Source organism: Uranotaenia lowii, chromosome 2, assembly GCF_029784155.1.
Source record: "Uranotaenia lowii strain MFRU-FL chromosome 2, ASM2978415v1, whole genome shotgun sequence".
NCBI classification, from domain to species: domain Eukaryota; kingdom Metazoa; phylum Arthropoda; class Insecta; order Diptera; family Culicidae; genus Uranotaenia; species Uranotaenia lowii.
In genome coordinates, this window is record NC_073692.1 from 15,502,403 (window position 1) to 15,523,045 (window position 20,643).

Genomic DNA, 20,643 nt, shown 5'->3' on the forward strand with positions numbered 1-20,643 from the left:
TGATTTAAAAAACGGGGCTTTTACCGTTTATAGGAAACAAATCTAGTCTTTGAGGACAAGTATCAATTGTGAAAAAAAATCACAGAAAGTCAATTAGCGATTCAACGTCCAACGCTAAGAAGACGGTGTTTACTTTAAATATATATTTTTCACACTCTTAGTTAATCACTCCAGAAGATTATAAAGTGGAAGTGATGACAAATAATACCATCGGTTTTAACAAGAAAGTTGTAAGAACGAGCGATCGCCAAGAAGTATGTACTATTGAAAAAAAATCAATATCGGGTTTTTGAAGAATTGTTCTGAATTTCTGTTTTTGAACGCGCGAATTTTTTTTCAGATTTATTCTCGCCAAAAATGTGTAGTTTTCAAAATGCCGTGAAGCTCTGCTTATTATTAAAAAAAATATATATATATATTTTAAGTGCAGCCCACCGACAAGATTTCAAATTTAAATTGGCCCGTTGCACACAGGGAAAACGATGTTGAAAGTTGATCAAAATTGGATTTTCGGGACGTTTTACCTACATTTAAAGCACTTTAAAATGGGCTTTTGATAAAAATGATTCAATCACCTAGCAGTGAGACAGATAAAATATTTTTTGTAATTGGTAATCATTTCAAAACAATCATGTCTCTGGCAAGTTTTTAGATTCTAAAAAAATGTAGTAATTTTGGGGAAGACGTCAACATATTAGAAGCTAACTCAAAGAGTTAGAAGGGTTCAAATTAAAAATTTTTTTTCTGAAATTTTCAGTTTATTAACGATATCATTTCAGGCCGAGCTTATTCAAGCAAAAAAATGTTTGAAAGAGTTTTGAATTATTCAGAATGGAATAGTTTGTTGTACACACTTAATAAAAATATTCAAAGTAAAACGAGATAGATTGGAAAAACCTAAAAAAAAGCTGTTTTCGAACACCTGTATCTTTCTAGATCGGATGAGTTCGGTTCCTTTTTGGTTGCATTAGAATCAAGCAGATTTCATCATTATGAAAACATGGAGTTTACAACGTTAAATTAAATATTTCGTAGCTTTCAATTAAGTGTGAACATTGCAAGTAACCAATAGTTCTGAAGATGGAAAAAATATTTAAAAAGGAACTGAGAGACAATTTGAGCATCTATAAAAGATCAAAACTCAGGACATCGAAACACACCATATTCTGTTTTTATGACGTAAAAACCAAAACAACAAAAATTCAATATAATCGAAAGGTCGGGAAAAAGTAAACTAACGTTTCCAACAGTTGGAAAAAAAAAACAAGATATTTCAAGGTTGCAGAAATCAAAAAATTTTTTTACTGTTTCAAAATAGTTAATTTTGATGTGACTTTTAACTCAGCATTTCTGACTCAAATTCATTTCAATTTTTTTTCGGTAACCTTGACTGAGCGAAACAGTTTTATGCATTCGAAACAAAAAATAATAGATAAAAGTTTTGAAGGTTTATTAGTCTTCAGTAAGATCGATCATTGACAAATTGATGAAAAATAAAATTTTCGGCACGGTTTTCTGATAGTGTATTTTTTTAAAATCCATATCATGATATTTTGTTCAACTTGAATAGTGTTCAAATATTTAAAAAATATTGGATTTGGCATTAAAAAAATTTGAAAAAGTTAAAAATCAGAAAAATCCATGAATTTTTAAAAAATTCAAATATGTTCAAACGAAAGACAAGTAATGACAAAAAAATACTGAAAAATGATTGAAATGATTTAAATTAAAAAAAGATTATTAATACAAAAATAAAAAAGGGGGATGGAAACCCGTTTGATCCATGAAACCCAATGTATTAGGAAGTGTTGCCAAAATTGAATCCTAATCAGTGATTCAACAATCATAAAATGGCAAGAAAAGACATAATATGGAAGTTTGAAGAAAAAAGTTTCGAAATCTTAAAGTTTTGTTATTTTTTGTCAGTACTTTCATTTTTGTCATATTTTGTTAGTTTTTTTTTTTCTTTTTTTTTTTTTTGTTTCGATTTTAGTCGTTTTACCATCTTTATGGCATTCGCGACTTTATATCAACGTTGCAGTTGGCGGACAGTTATTGAAAAACATGTCCGGTACAACTGTGTTCGATGTTTACTCTTGGGCTTGAACTCGCGGACATTGTTAGTTTTGTCATTTTTGTATTTTGTGAATTATTTTGAAATTTTTGGAAAGTTTGGCCGTTTTTTTAAATTTTTTGTATATTTTGTTGTTTTTGGATTTTTTTTTTCTTTTTTGAATTTTTTTTTTGAATTTTGTTAACCTTTATAATTTCTGTACTTTTTGTAACTTTTGTCAATTTTTTTGTCATTTTTTGTAATAAAAACAAAATTATAAAATTTTTGCCATTTTAGTCATATTTTAAATTTATATAATGTTTGTCATTTTTATAATTTTTGCTTTTTTTGTAGTTTATGTATTTTAAAATATTCTGGTCATTTAAGTCATTGTTGTAATTATTGTTAGTTTAAGTAATTTTTGTCGTATTTGAAATTTTTGTCAGTTTTGTAGTATTTTGTAATTCTGGAAAATTGTGTTATTTTAGTCATTTTTATACTTTTGGCAATTCATATGAATTTTGTATTTTTGTTGTTTCTGTAGTTTCTTTAATTTTTGGTATATTTTAAAACATTTTTAAAATTTTTAAAATTTTAAAATTTATGTATTTTTGTATATTTTGTAGGTTTTGTAAATTATGGAATTTTTGTAGTTTTTGTCATTCTTGTAATTTTTGTAGTTTTAGTAATTTTTGTAATTTTTGTAATCTTTGTAATTTTATGAATTTTTGTAACTTTTTAAATTTTTATAAATTTTGTAATTTTAGTAATATTAGTAATTTTTGTTGTCTTTGTAATTTTTGTAATTTTTAAAATTTTTGTCATTTTTGTAATTTTTCTAATTTCTGTATTTTTTGTTCTTCTTGTCAGTTTTATCATTTTTGACATGTTTGTCATTTTAGTAATTTTAGTTATATTTGTTATTTCATAAAGTTTTGTTAATAGAGGTAATTTTTCCCTTTTTTTGTAGTGTTTTTTCTATTTTTTATTATGATTTTAAGTCATTTTTGTTATTTCTCAGAATTCCTGTTATTTTTGTCTTTTTCTTATTCTTGTCATTTTTGTCATTTTGCCTTTTTGTCAATTGGGTCATTTTTGTCATTAATGTTTTTTTAAATAAATTTCATGAATTTTTTGTATTTTGTGTAACATGTAACTTTTGTTATTTTTTATATTTTTATATTTTTTTGTCATTTTTGTTAATTTTGTTTTTTGATTTGTTTTTGTCATTTTTGTAATATATGTCATTTATGTCCTTTTATGTAATTTTTTTCATTTTTGTCATATTTGTTATTTTTGTCAATTTCAGTCATTTTTGTCATTTTGGTCGTTTTGGTAATTTTTGTCATCTTTGTCATTATCGCAATTGATCATTTATGTTATTTTTGTGATTTTTGTAATTTTTGTAGTTTTTGTAATTCTTTCAATGGTTGTCATTTTTGCCATTTTTTCATTTTGGCCATGTTTGTCATTTTTTTAAAATTTATTTGTCATTTTTGTAATTTAGTCATTATTGTCTCTATTGTCATTTCTGTATTTTTGTAATTTTTGTCATTTTTGTCATCATTGTAATTTTTTTCATTTAGACTATTTTTGTCATTTTTGTAATTATTTTGATAATTGTCAATTTTTGTTTTTTTTTTAATTTCTGACCTTTTTTTTTCCAATTTTTGTCTTTTTTTACCAATGAAGTCAATTATGTTTTTATTGTTATTTTTGTCATCTGTCATTTTGGTCATCTGTTATTTTTGTCATTTTTGTCAATTTTGTAATTTTTAAAATTTCAGTATTTTTTAGAATCTTTGTCATTTTTGTTATTTTTGTCGTTTTAGATGTTATGTGGTTTTTGTCATTTTTGGCAATTTTAAAAAATTTTGCAATTTTTGTCATTCGTTACTTTGATGTTTTTTTTTTCATTTTAGTTATTTTTGTCATGTTTATAATTTTTTTGTCATTTCCGTCTTATTTGTCATTTTTGTGATTTGTTTTATTTTTAAATTTTCGGTTTACTTGTCATTTTTGTCATGTTCATTATTTTTATTAGTTTTGTTATTTTGCCATTTTTGACTTTTATGTCATTATAGTAATTTTTGTCATTTTTATCATTTTTGTAATTTTTCATTTTTCATTCATTCTTATCATTTTTGATAATTTTTATATTATTTTCTCATTTTTGATACGTATTTTTGTGTCTTTTTTTTTTATTTTTATCATATTATTTTTTTTTACATTTTTGTTATTTTTGGCATTTTTTTTTTGTCATTTTGGTCATTTTCACCTCTATCCATTTTTGTTTTTTTTTGTCTTAAATCTTAAAATTATCCTTAAAATTTTCCAAATTTATCAGGATTCTTTTCTGAACTATTATGAAATTCGAAATTCTTCGGAATTGCCTCGTTATATCTTATAAAGTCAACTGACCTTGAAAGGATTCCAACTATCCATGATATTTATCCAAAAACGTTGATTTCAGAACATCGTTTCAAATTTCTCGCTCAAAACTTCTTCAGACAATCTTTGGATGCACCGCAAAAGAGCAACGGTTCCTAAATTGAGACTTTTGCTACTGCCCTCCGGAGGGCAGAAAGTACTTTAAACTTAGCCAAACCAAAGATGCAACCAAACGAGATGACTGGTGCGATACAATCGAAGGCGATCCAAAGTGCTAGATAACGATAGGATGGAGAGGAGTTTGTTGCGCTATCGAATCGAATTTGAATGAAGGTCTCCGATGGTCGTTTTGAGTTCCAATCTCAAAATGCTACTGCCAAGACGAAAACCAGCAGCAGTAGGAAGAAAACGCTCAAATGTCACAGAGCGTTGGACGCAGACTTAAGTCGAAGTAAAAGGAACGAGGGGGATGTCCCCCGAAAAACACAATTCCAAACCAATGGATGCCCAGGATTGGATAGAAAAAAAAAACAGAGATCAATCCCCCAAGGCCTGCTCGCACTTTTGAGGTAGAATGGGCGCCACCACCGGATGAACTCCCAAATCTGCTGGGGGGAGGAAGGTGTCCACCGACTTTGGACGACCAGATAGAGCCCATTTATGAAAGACGAGATAAGAAAAGTTCGGCTATTAGATGAAGAACCCAAGTAGGTATCGAGCGAACGAACGGACGAACAAGTGCTGAAGAAGAAGTGGATTTTGTTTAGAAACACGAATGGAATTGTGTGCTTGCTGCTTCTCCTTTCACAGAAGAGATATCGAAGATAAGCAGTCGCTCGCCCGGCTCTGCCAGCACACCGCCATCGTCCGATTGCTCATCGTTTCTGATGTGATAGGACGAAAATATTGGAGAAAAATAAGTGGAATCATTAAACGAAAAAGGTAGGTAGATTGAAATAGGGAGACAGAGAGATAACGGGAAGAGAAGAAAAAAAAAATATCACCAAAGATGTAGATAATACGAAGGCAACAAAAATATAGATTCATCATTTTCGATGGAGACACTCTCCGGTCGCTTTATCGCGCTCGATTCTCGAGTGAATACTTTGCGTTTTCGAAGATGTTGATAAGCAAGCAAGCGGAAGATCAAAGATTATTTCGAACTAATGAAAGTTATTCTCGATCGTTGAATAATGCTGGTTATAAGGATAAAATAAATAAAAAATACAGATTGTCGTCTTAATTATGATTATAACTCATCAAAGAAGCTAAACTCTTTGTTCAGTATACGTATTTTTTATGAAGTAACTTCTAAGTCACGTAAAGATATTTACAACTGTTTTTTTTTTAATTTGAAGAAATTTGTTAGAAGGTTGTAAAAAAACCATAGTTTTAATTCTATGATGAGATTAATCACCATTATTTGAATATGTTTGTTACTTAATTTATCGACCTTATCGGTGAAAAGTGATGCCCTTTTTAGTAAGAAGATGATGAAACTTTATCGACTTTTCTCCCATAAATTAAGTAACAAGTTGTAAAAAACTTAAAACAAAAAAGAGGTTATAACCACATTCCACTATTCTATATGAGATGTAAAAGAGTTCTGAAGACTGTTCGCGGCTTATCTAAACTAACATGTCTAGTCTAGAGAGGTTACTGAAGTCAGTGTAACGAGGTGAAATTTGAAATGTAACGCACATGACTCGTAGAAAAAGCTCCACATACTTAACCCACATATAAACCATTAGCAGGTACTATCAGCTTCTCAGATATTTTAGGGACAAAACACTAGCGCCAAAATATAAACGACGAAAAAGTCTTCAACCTCAAATTCGAAAATTCAAATAGCATGCGCTTTTTTTTGTTTATAAATGATGAGGGAAATTTTTTCGTTATTCGTTGGTGTCAGCTGCAAGTGTCTCGAAAAAAAGGTTCTGTCCCGATGAAAGGATTTTGGCGAAAACCGACATCGGAGTTGATGAAATAGGAACTAACTTTGGATATGGCAACGACTCTAAGGAGGTGAGGTGAAACGAAGAAGCGATCCGATTTTTGAGCCCACAACCGAGTAGAAGAAAAACCGCTCCAAACTGCAGATAAATGCAGATGGAAGGACTGATGATTGTGTGAGAAAAAAATGAATGGTTTAAAAAACACCTTATAATTACTCTCAATCTTCGCTTTCAGGATAAACTCTCAGCGACAATAAAAGTATCAGAGCTCTTGAATGTATCACACGAAGTTGTCTTCTTACTGCCACCGGAACAGCGTGGTCCGCTTGTATCGTATTATTTGCTGTTCCTGTTTTCTTTACAAGCACATATGTAGGAACGCCTTATTTGGTTGCAGACCCCTGACATTTGAAAGTCTTCGCAAAAAATTGTACCGACCTGTACTAAACCAGGCCACGCTAGTTGGGAGTTCAAGTGCAGAAAATTATCATCGAGTTGCATCTTCACGAGAGATTTTGTATTGCCCGGGAAGAGAAAGATGCGCTGGATTCTTAGTTTCTATGTAAAGAAAAGAAAATAAATGATATTTTATGCCTATGCTGTTCTTAATCTGTACAATAATTCATAAATTCCATTTTAATTAGCTTGTATTCATATTCCATAACAATTTCAGTTGTTTTTGTTCAGATCTTCTAAAAGGGCTTTCAAGCGTAAATTAATAGGAAAAATTAAGAATTCACGAAAACCACCATTAAACCAATTTGAATTGTACTCCAGAAATTTAAATCTAAATAGTCTCAGTGATGATGAATTTAATATTTTTTTTATTCAAATCTTGATTCGGCAGAATGTGAGGAGAAATTTGAGTTTACGTAAACAAAAATCCTGTTGATCATGTGACGTTTAATTTTTTATGTTTACGCGGTATCGTCGATCAAATGAAAAAGTTTTGCGTTTGAAAGCTTGCATGCAAGTTTAAAGCTTGAAGACTTTTTCGCTGAGAGGCAGCACCGTAAACAAACGTGTCGATGTCCCAGACTACTTGTTCGAAAAACTATTAAGCCGGGTATCTTGTTAGAATATAATATCTTTGCCATTAGGGTCTATCGAATTGCATTGTTATCACATTGAGGGAATCGAATTACATTTTTTTAAAAGAAGTTTTAAATACTGAGACTGGATCAAAATTCTACTTTTCACTATTCCTCATCGATTCCACCATGTTAGATAGCCAAATTTGTAGTTTTTGTGAGTTATTGACAAAAAAAGATTTTTCATTTTTTTTCTGAGGTGTACCGAGACCTTAAGTTACGAAAAGCTTTGCCGCAAAAGAGTTTTGGTTGTAAATTTTTCAAATAAATGTTCTTAAATTATAAATTTCTTTATACACTATTTTTATTCTTTGTTGAGATAAATTATCAATTTTACTGAGTCAGTTGCATCTGTTTCTATAAAATTGAATTACTACAAAAAAAATTACGCCAGATTGCATTTAGCATAGTTTTAAATTTAAATTGATTGAAAACATATTAGAGCGCATCTTGAGTTGGACGCCATCATGGTGCATCTAGTATGGTGGTCTCTGATGGGTAGATTCACGGTGTCGTAATTATCTTTTGTGGTGACACGTCCTGTTTACAAAATTTTACGAACGAGAAATGGGATGCAGCGAAATTTTTCATGTAGCTGCACATTTAAGAAATTAAACTCAAAATACAGTTGGAGGGTAGCAAAAAAAAACCCATTTTGTGAACCAAATTCAGCGCATTTTTTGGTTTCTCAACGATTATCTCTCCGGAAATGCACAGAAAGTTGAAAATTCTTAAAAATTGAGCTCAATTTTGGGATTAAAAATTTAAAAGGAAATTAGTTGTTAAGAATTTAGATGTTTTTTAGTATCAAATAATTAAAACGTCTATCATTTTGTTTTTTTTAATCCAGCTGAAAACTAAAATATTGGAATACATGGATTTAAATTAAAAAGTCAAACTATCCGACGTTATTTTTATTCCTCGAAATATCATATCGTTAAAATTAATAGTGTTATCGTGCAGGTATGTGCATTTGTTTACAGCTTTCGATCAAAATAACACAAGAAACTTCTGAACAGTCGATTCTGCACATTCGAATTCTTAAGTAGCTTCCACGGACATTCGATGGGTTTTTTTTTTAGTAGTAGAAGCGCTGCCCAAGAATATTCAATGCAAAATGGATTGGCCCAGAAGAAATAAGTTGAAAAAAGGGTTTCAAATATTTGTTGAAACATTTCAATAAACAAACCTTATTTTCGAACTTTTTGAGAATTTTCAACTTTCTGTACATACATTCCCGGAGAGTTGAATTTCTTGACCGTGCAGCTACACGAAAAATTTTGTAAACATGACGTGGGAACTGTCACCAAAAAAGGGAATTACGTCAGAATCGACCCATTCGCGAAAAGCAGACGAGAGTTGAATGCGGAGGAGGAGGTGAAACGCAGCTGAAATTTTGACAGCAGGCTGGGATTCCAGATGCCCTGATTTGTTTGTAAAACAAGGACTTTTGCCAATAGTAAAAATATTGGTCAGACAAAGATTTTACTTTGACTTTTACAAATATAATCCATTGAAACGAAAAAAGATCTTCAGGTTGAGTTCCGGCCAGTTTAGCTAAGTTGGAAGCAGCAGAAAGTCATCGAATCGGATGGAAAACTGGCGAGGCAGGGCATTTTATCGACCGAGAAGCAGCTGGTCTTCCTGCAGGAACATCCGATCTTCATCGAGATGAAACTGCTGATTCAGGTCAGGAGGACCCCCGTTTGATGCCATCGCTGCTGCAGAAGAACCAATCGAGCAATCCGGATCAGATCCGTATCATTTCGAAGAACCAGAAGGAGGACAAGAAACATTCGGTTTCAAGCTTCAGTAAATAAGATGTGTTGAAACTTACGGTTTCCTCCGGAACAGCAGCAGCACAGCGGCACAGCAGCAAACTTCAGCTGCCACGAGCAAAACCAAAACAGTTTGTTTTGGTTCCTATTGCTATGTTCAATTCGCAATCGAGAACAATAGATCAATGATTGCTGATGACAGATGATGATGGTAAACACGGTACAAATGTTTACATCATCACACGGTTAGGCAAGAATATTCAAATTGGGTTCGTGGTAACACAACAGGTTGGCCAGATATTCTGGGAAATGAGTACTTTCCCCGTTAGGGAATATAAGAAGTGGAAAGTGACAATTAGCTATCGCTAATTAATATAGTTGTATTCTACTGACCTCACAGACGAAACATGAATAAAGATAACTTTATTCCACCACTGAAACCTGCGTTTTCAACAAGATGAAAACACGTTTGTATTGCAATTCTAAACTCCAAACTTGATTTAAAGTAATGTTCCTTTTTTCGGAATTTTAAACCAATTGGTATATTCATCCCCAAAAGTAATGCTCCAAATATTTAATGAATATTGATATAGACTTTTTCAAATTTAATTTATTGTTGGATGGTGTGGCAAAGCACACCTGCCCAGCTGATTTAATATAAGAAAAATGATACGAATAAAATCAGTTCATTGAAAACTCAAATCATTTCTTTATTCCCAAAAGTCCAATTAAAATTGAATAAAATAAACTAAAACCCAGTGTTTTAAATCTTTGGATCTTTGATCTACGATAAGCTTGTGCACAGACATACATAGACTTTTTTTTTCAAATTTCTGATTTTTAATCTCGAACACCTGGCATCCCCGGACCCCTTTTTTCATAAAGCCAGCTGTCAATACTTTTTTTCAATATGGCTGAACGTGCGATTTGGCATATGAGACCACCATACTAGATGCATCATGGACTTCATATTTTCTACACCAGGGCGAGTACAGCTTCAGGTGTTTTAATATACCAAAACACGGAATCGACCATCTTGTGACAGGCAATCGCAATCGTAGGCAGGGATGGCAGCTGTTGAGGATAAAAAATCTTGGCAATTTTGAAAAAAAGTCTGCGAAGACCTCCAATTTTTTGGTATCAAAAAATATATTTTTTTTGACAATGTGGTGAGCGGGGGGGTAAGTGTTGTTTTGTATTCAGTTTTAGAGTTGAGAGCTATACCAAACACTGTTTTTACCACCAACCATGCCGATCTAAATTAAAAAAATCAAATTTAAATTTATGATTGGTGACATACCAGTGCATCCAAGCGAAATTTCTAGTATAATCTGGCACTTACGGCTCATATCCAGCACATTAATATTGATTTCATCGTTCAATTTTGAAAGTCTGTAAAATCTGGGCAATCTGAGCAAAAATCTGGGCAAAATCTGTGTCTGACCAATATCAGGACGAAGGGTCAAAAGTCTGTGTTTTACAGACAAATCTGGGCACCTGGCAACCCAGATCGTAGGCATGGTAGGCGAACAACTGGCTGTCAAAAAGCGCTTCGTTTCCATCCTCCACCACTGAGAAACTTTTGGTACCCCTTGTCTACTATTCCTCAAAATGCATCCACCCGTAGCTGTAGGCGCCCTGTTCTACACGCTACGTTCAATAAACACAGTTTTTGAAAAATGTTGTCCTTTTCCGTCAGTAGGTGGTGCTTATGTTCGTAGAAAGAATGTCTGTAGGAATTTATAAGAAAAATGATAAGTGTATCTATATGACTATCTTTGCCATTATACACAAGTCGATCTTTCACTAGAAACTTTCTAGTAGAAAGGCTAAGTTGATAAATTTGATATAGGTAGTTAGACGCATATTTCAATATTATTAACCTCGTAATCACATCTTTCGGCCATGTGGCTATGATTGGGCGGGGCTTATTGACAATAGAAGTAATCTCGGAATGTGCATCTGCCATTCGGAAATGGGTTTCTGGAACTTTAATAGCGCTAACACAACGAGCACCCACGATTGAACAATTATAATCAAATCGATTAATAATGTTTATTTTGCGTAACATATCTGCCAGCTCAGAAGGTCATTGGCTGGATCATACAGCAGGAGGCCTTTTGCATTTATGAGCTGAGCTGGTCAACTTTTAGAAGTCGTTCAACGACGTTTACGATTTTTTTTGGGAATTTGTCTTGATTTGTTTCAGTAAATAGACAAAAATCACATTTCAGGCTGTAAGTTAAACAATTGGAGACTTTCTGCTCTCCAATTTTGATTCGAATGTCTTATAACATTTTTTTGTCCGTTTCAGCTCAAAATTGGCATGAGGCCATATGCAAGGTCAATGAATAATTTGAGCTCCAAAGGTTCGAAATCGAAAACAGACCCCTTTTCAGGATAATTTTTATAAATTTTGTTTTTTGAATGCCGTTTTTGGCGAATTTATTAGGGGCCGTTCACTAATTACGCAAGCACGATTTTGGAAATTTTCAACCCTCCCTCCCCCCCTGGTAAGACAAAGTAAGATTTTTCAAAACCCCCCCCCCCCCCTTGTAAGATCTTACGTTTTTTATTCTTTGAGAAATTGATCCGTTTTTTTTTTCAAAAATAGCTTGATAATATTAAAAATGTGACATACATGCTTCAAAGCAAAGCACTTTTTAAGTAAAATTAAAACAACTGTATTTGAAAATCACAATCTATACAAAATAATAGATGAAATGTCATAAACGATTAAAGAAAACATTATTCAAGACATGTTTAGGGTAACAAAAATTTTGAATAAATTTCCACAATCGAATAAACAATATAAAATCTAAATTTCGATTTCAAAAAGAGAGATGAGGTTAGCTTGAGATACCATAATTTTTTTATGATTTTTATCTGAAAATTTAAAAAATGTTTTGAAAAATATATCATTCTATACTACCAGAATTGGGGAAAAAATGTTTGAAGAGTCATTCAGTGGTAAGCGATAAAGTTTTAGGATTTTTTGGTAAATATTTTGTAAAATTTAGAGTTGGTAGTGTCTATCACTGAAAAAACTGTCTAGAAATTCATTATTCAAAGCGCCTTATCTGGATGAAGTCATTTTCGAAAAATGATGGATTCAAATCGTGGTGTCAACGCGCCATTTTCCTTGTTGTTTCTATAAATTTTCCAATTAAAAAGATTGTTATGATGGAAAGCGAAAAGAGACGATCTTTTTTAATAATGTGATTTAGTGTTTTTGATGGCATGTTGGTTTGAATTGGTTCTCTATAAATTTTATAGAACCTGCAGTTTTTTTTAATTAATTTTATTAATAAGACATTAAAAGATAAATAACATAACATAAAAATTAACCACAAATAGGTAGTGAGTAAAAAAAAACCTGAGTTATATGGTTTCGTATGGCTGTGACTTTGATGAATTTTTAATGAAATATTTCTTACGTAAGATTTTTGGAAACCCCCCCTACCCCCCTAGTAAGAGATCGTAAGCAAATGTGAAACCCGCCCACCCCCCCTATGTGCTTACGTAATTAGTGAACAGCCCCTTAGCTGCGATAGACATTGATTACATGCTTGAAATCTACCTCTTTCTCAAAGCTATTGATCTCCGTTTATAACTACTACTTTCTTCTTCACTATATCTAAATCTATCGAAAACTATGAAATGTAATTACCTACACAAATCAGACATTGGCTCTTTAAAACCTACGGTACGAGCCGTTTCAAATAAACGAATTATAAAAATTAAAAAAATGCCGTTTTTAAGGTTTCAATATTCTGATTAATGTTTTTTTTTTGTTTTTTTCCAAAACTAACAATTCTGGGATTTCAATATTCAAGTTCGATCATTTTATCACCCCCACCGTAAAACCATAGCTTGCTCTCCGTTTCACTTCTATATTTGCATAGTTTAATCCTCTAATAGCCCCTCTGATTGGTCTTTCGGGCTAGCCCCGATAATGATAACTGTTGATTGTTGTAGGTATTCCTCGCCTCGCTTATCTATCGTCGAACGAAAAATCCGGGCATCAACCGAGATACCGAGCGGGGGCCATCGAAAGGATTTTCCATTAATGGAACGCTGGCGCACTGATAAGCAACAGTCGTCCACTCGCAAAAGCTTATCATAATTCAAACTTTCGGAACCATCATCGAAATCGACAAAAAATATAACAACATCAGCGGCGATACCGCTTCATGGTTTGATTAGATCAGATAGACAATATGAGAGTGGGGAGGAACAGTTGAGGAGCAGTGATAAGTGGGGATTGGCGTTGAAGCTTTTTTCCACCTACTGATAAGGCACACCTCATTTACATATACGATATCGAATTCGAATGGGGACACACCTGGTTAGTGACTCGGGCTAAAAGTGATTAAATCAACTGGATTGTTCCATAGATGGTTTTTGAGTTAGTTAGTAGAAAAAAAAGTTACAAATAATCAGTTAGAAATGAGCAAAAATTATCCATAGCTTGAGTCATAAATTACTCCTAGCGATAGTAAAATCGTACCCTTGAGTGACACTAAACAAGTCATCAGTGCTGGTTCTTAATTTCGAAAATTTGTAATTCTGAAATGGAATTGAAAACGAGCAGAAGGAAAAAAAACTCTGTCGGTTTCAGCTGGCAAATGGCACAACAAAACGGGTTGATCGTATCGCACTTAGCATTTTTTTTTTGCGCGCCTTCGCCCGTGTAATGAAGACCTGTATGAAAATGTTCCTATCTAGAGCTGCCTGCCCCGATTCTTACTACTCTTTAGAAGGCACACAGTTCGTTATCTCTCAGACTCTCTGGGTATTCTTGGTGTGGTTCTAGCTAGCGATATCGCTCAAGTCCGCACTGGTGTCTCCAGGCCAGGTGTTCCGCGCGGTGTTCCAGTTACTTCCTTTCGGGGTGGTGGAGCAGCCTACAGCCACTAAACCAGATACATACCTACTAACGGGGTAGCAGAGGCAGGAGGTTCAACTAAATATAGCACAATTTTATGGTGTGTACTTTTCACCAGAACAATAAAATTCAACAATCTATATCTCTGAGAAGAGGGTGGGGAGTGTGAATGGAGGAAGGAAGTGGGACAGTTCTGAGCAACACATTTCTCAGTGTCTGTGCTGCGCGCACTTTCCGAAAGATAACGTTCGGCATAACCTCAAGGCCCCGCACATTCGTTCGTTCGGAGGAGGAGAAACGAAACCTCGCGTTTTAGAACTCAAACTCTGTGTGATAAAAGTTCTTGGAAGAACAAAGAGAACCTTACTAGTTAGTTAGCTAGTTGCTGTTGTTGTTTTTGTTATTTTTTACGATGACTAATTCGTCACTTCGCACTAAAAATGACAAATAAAAACAGCGCGCGCGATTTGTCGCACACAAAACACAACAGTTCGCACTGTGCTGGCGTGCTTCAGCCGATAAGCAATCGTCATCGGCGGACTTTTACCGATCCATCCATGCTCAAATGCTCATGTGCATGTTTTATATTCGGCCATAATAAGTAGATATACTACCTAAATACCTTACAAATAGTAGGAGGAAGAAACAAAGAGCCTCTCGTCAGTTTGACGAGCTGTTGAGTACTGCTGGTGCAAAATCGGCTATCGCATATCGCTAGTTTATTTTTTGCTGTTTGCTTTCGGTATCTAACCTAAAAAAAATTGAATGCGAAAAATTACTACCAAACGTCAAAGCCACTGAGGTGTGACGACAGGAAGTTATTCGTTCGATAGAACCCTGATTGTAAATTAAAAGTTTCAGTAAACTTTTAGTTAAAAGTCATACATATTTAATGAAAAGTGAAGAACTTATTTTTTATCGATTTTTCTGACAATTTTTGGAACAAAAATTTAAAACTATTAGTGATAACATGTTAACAAAATAAGTTTACCCAAAAAATCAATAAATAATAATTGTTCGGAACTATCGAAACAACCTATTTTTAAGTGAAATCTTCTAAAACTGACACAATAGTGATAAGTACAGACCCCGTTTGTGTTTGGCAACATTCAATTTTGTTCCATGTCAGAACAGTTTCTAGAAACAACATTACTTTATAATTTTCGCTATAACAATAAATATAGTTTTGCGTTTTTGGATGGTGATAAAACACAACAACAAAAAAAAATGTAAAAAAAAAATCATTATCAAATTCAAACCAAACCGCCGCACACAGGGTTAAACATGAAAAAGGCGATCAAAACTGTTTTCTGCCGAAACTGTTCGTTTTAGACCTATAGTGTCTTCGAGACAAATGACCAGCATTACAAGGGCTAAAAAATAAGTTTTTTGAAAAACTTATTAATCCACCTAGTAGTGAGTTAGAAAAATTAACTTTTTTAATATCCATTTTAGAGCTGTATTGTCTGAGAGAAATTATTAGCTTGTATCAATTCTAGCAACTTTGCTGAAGAAGTCATAGCAGTAACATTAATCGTTTCAAAGATATGACAATTTTAAGAAAAATAACACAAGTTTTCAGTTTTTTCAACATAGCTTTTTTGCGCGTGATTTTTCATATAAAATATGTTCTAGAGAGTTTTGAAGACAGAAAAGTTGTACACTTTTGCTGAATATATTGTATAGAAATTTTGAAGTTTAAACGATATATCTTAAAAATACTTAACAAAAATAGTCATTTTGAACTGGTTATATCTCCTGAGTTCGGACGAGTTCGGTTACATATTTTACAGTTTTAAAATTAGAAAAGTATCGCCTTTCAAACAATGTACAATTCAAAGTGGCCAATTGTGACCTTCATAGTGTAAATGTCAATAGAAGAAAGATAAAAATGAAGTTTTTATACTAATTTGAGCCCATCTACCATCTCAAGTCCAAGTGGTTCAAGTAGGCCTACTTTTAGGAATCCTACATGTTGCAGCCTAGTAGTAATAGTTATGCTCAAATTAGTATAAAAACTTCACTTTCGGCTCACTTCTATTGACATTTACACTATGAAGGTCACAATTGGCCACTTTGAATTGTACATTGTTTGAAAGGCGATACTTTTCTTATTCTAAAACTGTAAAATATGTAACCGAACTCGTCCGAACTCAGGAGATATAACCAGTTCAAAATGACTATTTTTGTTAAGTATTTTTAAGATATATCGTTTAAACTTCAAAATTTCTATACAATATATTCAGTCATCTATACAATATATTCAGCAAAAGTGTACAACTTTTGTGTCTTCAAAACTCTCTAGAACATAACTGAAAAAACTGAAAATTGGTGTTATTTTTCTAAAAATTGTCATAACTTTGAAACGATTAATGTTACTGCTATGACTTCTTCAGCAAAGTTGCTAGAATTGATACAAGCTAATAATTTCTCTCAGACAATACAGCTCTAAAATGGATATTAAAAAAGTTAGATTTTCTAACTCACTACTAGGTGGATTAATAATTTTTTCAAAAAACTTATTTTTTAGCCCTTGTAATGCTGGTCATTTGTCTCGAAGACACTATAGGTCTAAAACGAACAGTTTCGGCGGAAAATAGTTTTGATCGCCTTTTTCATGTTTTACCCCTGTGTGCGCCGTCGCGTTCACACGTATCTACGATGTGGTCTTCGAACTAATTGCTTCAAACAGTGCTCCTCTATCACGGACATCTGATTCTTGTGATCTAGACTTGGAATTCTCGAGAACACGCATTTTCCTAAACTGACAGGTTCCAGAAGACAGGTTCCAGAATGGATGGACCCGAACGGCGAACATGGGCTAATCAAATTCCTCCTACTGAAACCCAACTCTCCCGCTAAACTACCAACATACCCGTACATCACATCCAAATCTGTAGAGCTCGCAGTCGGACAAATCGCAGGAGTACATCCATGCGAACAGGGTCAAGTCTATCTGCACAAAGTCAGATCCCAGAGAAAAGTCGAGAATCTGCTAGCTGTCAAAAACATGATCGACGAAACAACCGTAACAATAAATACAATACCATATTGTTTAGTCCTAAGGGAAAAACTTTCCAGATACCGTTATCCGGGGTAATATTGATCACATTTTTTTTAAATATTTTTCGATTATTTTTCCCGTTAAGGGGAATGTGACATGTTCTTAATTTTTAAAACCAGTACTGGACTCCTATGAACGTAAAACATGGTCGCAGAAATTTATTGGACTACTTAAAATTTGATTTAAAAATCTAGTCTCTAGTAGCCCCGATGATCCGTAAGGACGTGGCTGGCGCCGTTATTGACCATATAAGATAAGGAACCTTCGAATCGTGTATACAGAAAATGGTAAGCTAATCCCAAGCCCCATTTGTTTGGATCTATGTATAATTTTGGTGGTTCTTGTCAATCACGGAGTAGCAACTACTGAAATGTAAGGTTTATCTAAGCTCAAGCTCAAAATTTTTAACGAGTTTTCTTGATCATAAAGGATACAAAACACCTTCATAATTGTTCACAAAGTCTAATTTATCAATTTTACCTTGCGTTTTAACGTTTTCTTTTGAAAACATTTATAATCGAAAAAAACCATGATGCTGCATACATCTCGGGTCAAAAATTATAATAATTGCTAAATAGTTTTAGATTCAAAATACAAATGAAATTTTACCTTCACACATTCCCCTAGGCCCTCCCACTATTTCTATTTTTATTTTTCTTCAAAGTTAATCATTTGATAGGATTCCTATCCATTTGTCCAATAAGGGCTTACTCTTGGAAAATGTACTTAGTTTTTAAATATCAAAAATGTATCATTAAATAACTTTAAAAATAGCACTATAACTTTACATGTACAAAAAATAAAAGTTGTTCTTTCATATTCAACAACCCTTTTGCTTCTAAATACTTTTTGTTATCATCAGGAGAGCTGTTTGTTTGCGAGCCTTTAAAAAAATAGATATTTTAAGATTTTGAAATTACATTTTTACTGACAGAAAACAATTTGAAATAAAACCCAAATTTTGTCTATTTGATACTCAACTAATAGGCTTTCAAACGTAGAAAACAATTTTCAAAAACTCAAACTATAGGCTGAGTTATTGATGATAATGTGGACAAATTTATTCATGGTCAAAGATACCCTGGTGATCAAAGAAGACTACCGTAAAACGGGGTAATACGGTAGTCTTCTTTGTATTGTTGGCCATTCATCGTTTCAATCGTTATGAAAAACTTAGTAATATGTAGTTTCCACAGATAGTTAGCTTCCTCAAGTACTAGACATTAAATTTTTCAATTTTTTCTCCTTTTAGATCTCCGGGAAATACAGGTGCGACTTTTCAACGAAAAGTTTCGGGTTGGAAACTCGCCAAGTGTCTCTAAAGAGTTCGATTTGCTGTCCATTACGATTTTTTTTTTCAAATTATCTCTCCACAAGTGGTCCAAATATTTTGCGCACGATTTGACCACCGTATTTTATTTAAAAGTCAGCTAGACGAACCAGTCAGAAAAATTTGACTTTTCATCACTTTCTCTATTCATATTTTCGGATTGAGCTTGAAAAAACCTCTCACCTTCCTGTCACTTCATGGAATCAATGATCTTCACTTTTATTCAAATTTAAGCTCATTATTAGGTCCTCTAGGACTTCTAAAACTATTTTGCATGTGAACTTTGGTCGAATAGTTGATTTCTAGCTGTTTTTGGGCCTCCTATTGGGACTTCTGGATTTTTCTGCCCAAAAAATTTTGTCCATGTACTTCAGTATTGGACGTCATCTCAAAAACCACTTTACAGATTATCACCAAATTTTGTACACGCACACATTCCATTACTGGGTAGCTTCACTGAAAATTTCATCAATTTCTATCCATGCATTAAAATGCAAAACAAAGTTGCATTTTTTTTTTCGAATACACTCCTTAGTGCAAAACTGGCTTTCCACCAGATGAAAAAAAAAAAAATGGTATCAATGTGCAAAAATTTCTCCTTTCATACAAATTTTCATACAAAATTGAAACGCGTTGCGCTAACTGAGGATCAACCAAATCATCGCAAATTTTACACTGATGCTTGGTGATCCAAAAGGCACCGTAAAAACATATGGGACCAAAATGTCATGTTTTGCAGCGGTATAATGGGCATCCATCTTATACCGTAATTTTTTTCACCTGGATTAAATTAACAAAAATGTTTAGAGATTCTGTACTCACGAATTTCACAGTTCGTAACTAAAAAACCAAATAGTTCAAAACCTTGTTTGATTTTTTAATTTTATGATTAAATATATGATCATAAAAGAAGATTAAATGATACATCTATGGATAAACACAAGTCTATATACAGCTTAACTATGAGTCGAATACGCTATCTTGAATAAGCTCGTTTATTCCTGAAGTAGAATGTTAAGTTAATTTCAGGCGGTCGAAATTAGACTACAACAGCAATAAAAAGTGCCAATGCCCCCATATCGTAAGCAGGCGGCGGAACAATAGGGTCATTAGCATGTCCAACGTAAAAATGTTATCAGAAAACTATAAAAAAAAAACGACTACTATCTAGCGATTTACCGATACAGGGTATCTATCTCCCGAAAAAAAAACAACTTCAACTTACATATCTCGCTCGGAAAGGTTATTTTGGCTTTTCGTTTAATGCAGCCTTTGCGATATTCAAATTTTGCCGCTGTGCAGCCAAACTCGGAGCGTCCGTCCTAATCAGTTAAGCGCCCCATAAACCAACGGAAAAATTCCGCGCAAATCTCCGAGTTGTATTTTTTGTTTTAAATACAATTTTCCTTACCTGGTTTGTTGTAGCTTTTGTTGGTTTGGGTTTTTTGATTTTGAGTCTCCATACTTCATTCACTCCACTCAACGATGGAGAGTTCCTTCGCTGGGTTTCTCGCCAGTTCGACAGCCGTAGTGCGATAAAGAAGTTTTTCAACGAACGGAGAAAAATTTTTTTAAAAAAAACCGAAACTATGGCATATTGCCATCCACTGATAAAAACTCCGAACCAGCATTTCGTTATCTTGGGTGGTGTTTTTTTCCTCTCTTTGCTTCGCTTCGCTTTGCTTCTCGAGGCTAGCTGTTTGGCAGTTATTTCAGCTGGAACTGAAGGAAACAGAAAACTTCTAGGCTTCTCGTCGACTTCGGTTGGGTCGAGAGTGGGAAGGAGGTAAATTTTATGGGGGAAGGCCCACAGGTAAGACCCCGAATATAACATGCAAAAATGACTTTAGCTTCAAACAACAGTAATCTCAAGTCTGTTTCTCTTTTCCGTTGATATCGCACTCGACTGGTAGCAACTGTTACATGCTGCTGTTTGAATCGACAAAAAATGTGGCTTCCAAAATTATGTGATAAAAATTTCTGTTGAAGCAAGTTGAAGCTAAAACAGATCGATGTTTTGAGGACTTCTTATTGTGTATACGTGTTCCAAGGAGGATAACAACTCGTGTTTTTTGTTAACCAAGTTCCAGTAG

At 33.4% G+C, this 20,643-nt stretch overlaps 1 protein-coding gene across 2 annotated transcripts in view; it reads right to left on the bottom strand.

Annotated features, from left to right (window-relative positions):
* Positions 1–20,643, bottom strand: part of LOC129749898 (zinc finger protein ush) — a 434,632-nt gene that overhangs the window by 379,598 nt on the left and 34,391 nt on the right. The window contains exon 1 of one of the 2 annotated variants that reach the window (XM_055745020.1): positions 19,962–20,116. The exons of the other annotated variant lie outside the window; for it this stretch is intronic. Coding sequence (XP_055600995.1) covers positions 19,962–20,013 — 52 coding nt within the window. The 5' untranslated portion in view covers positions 20,014–20,116. Of the gene's footprint in view, positions 1–19,961; positions 20,117–20,643 lie in introns of those variants that run through there. 2 annotated transcript variants of the gene reach the window in all.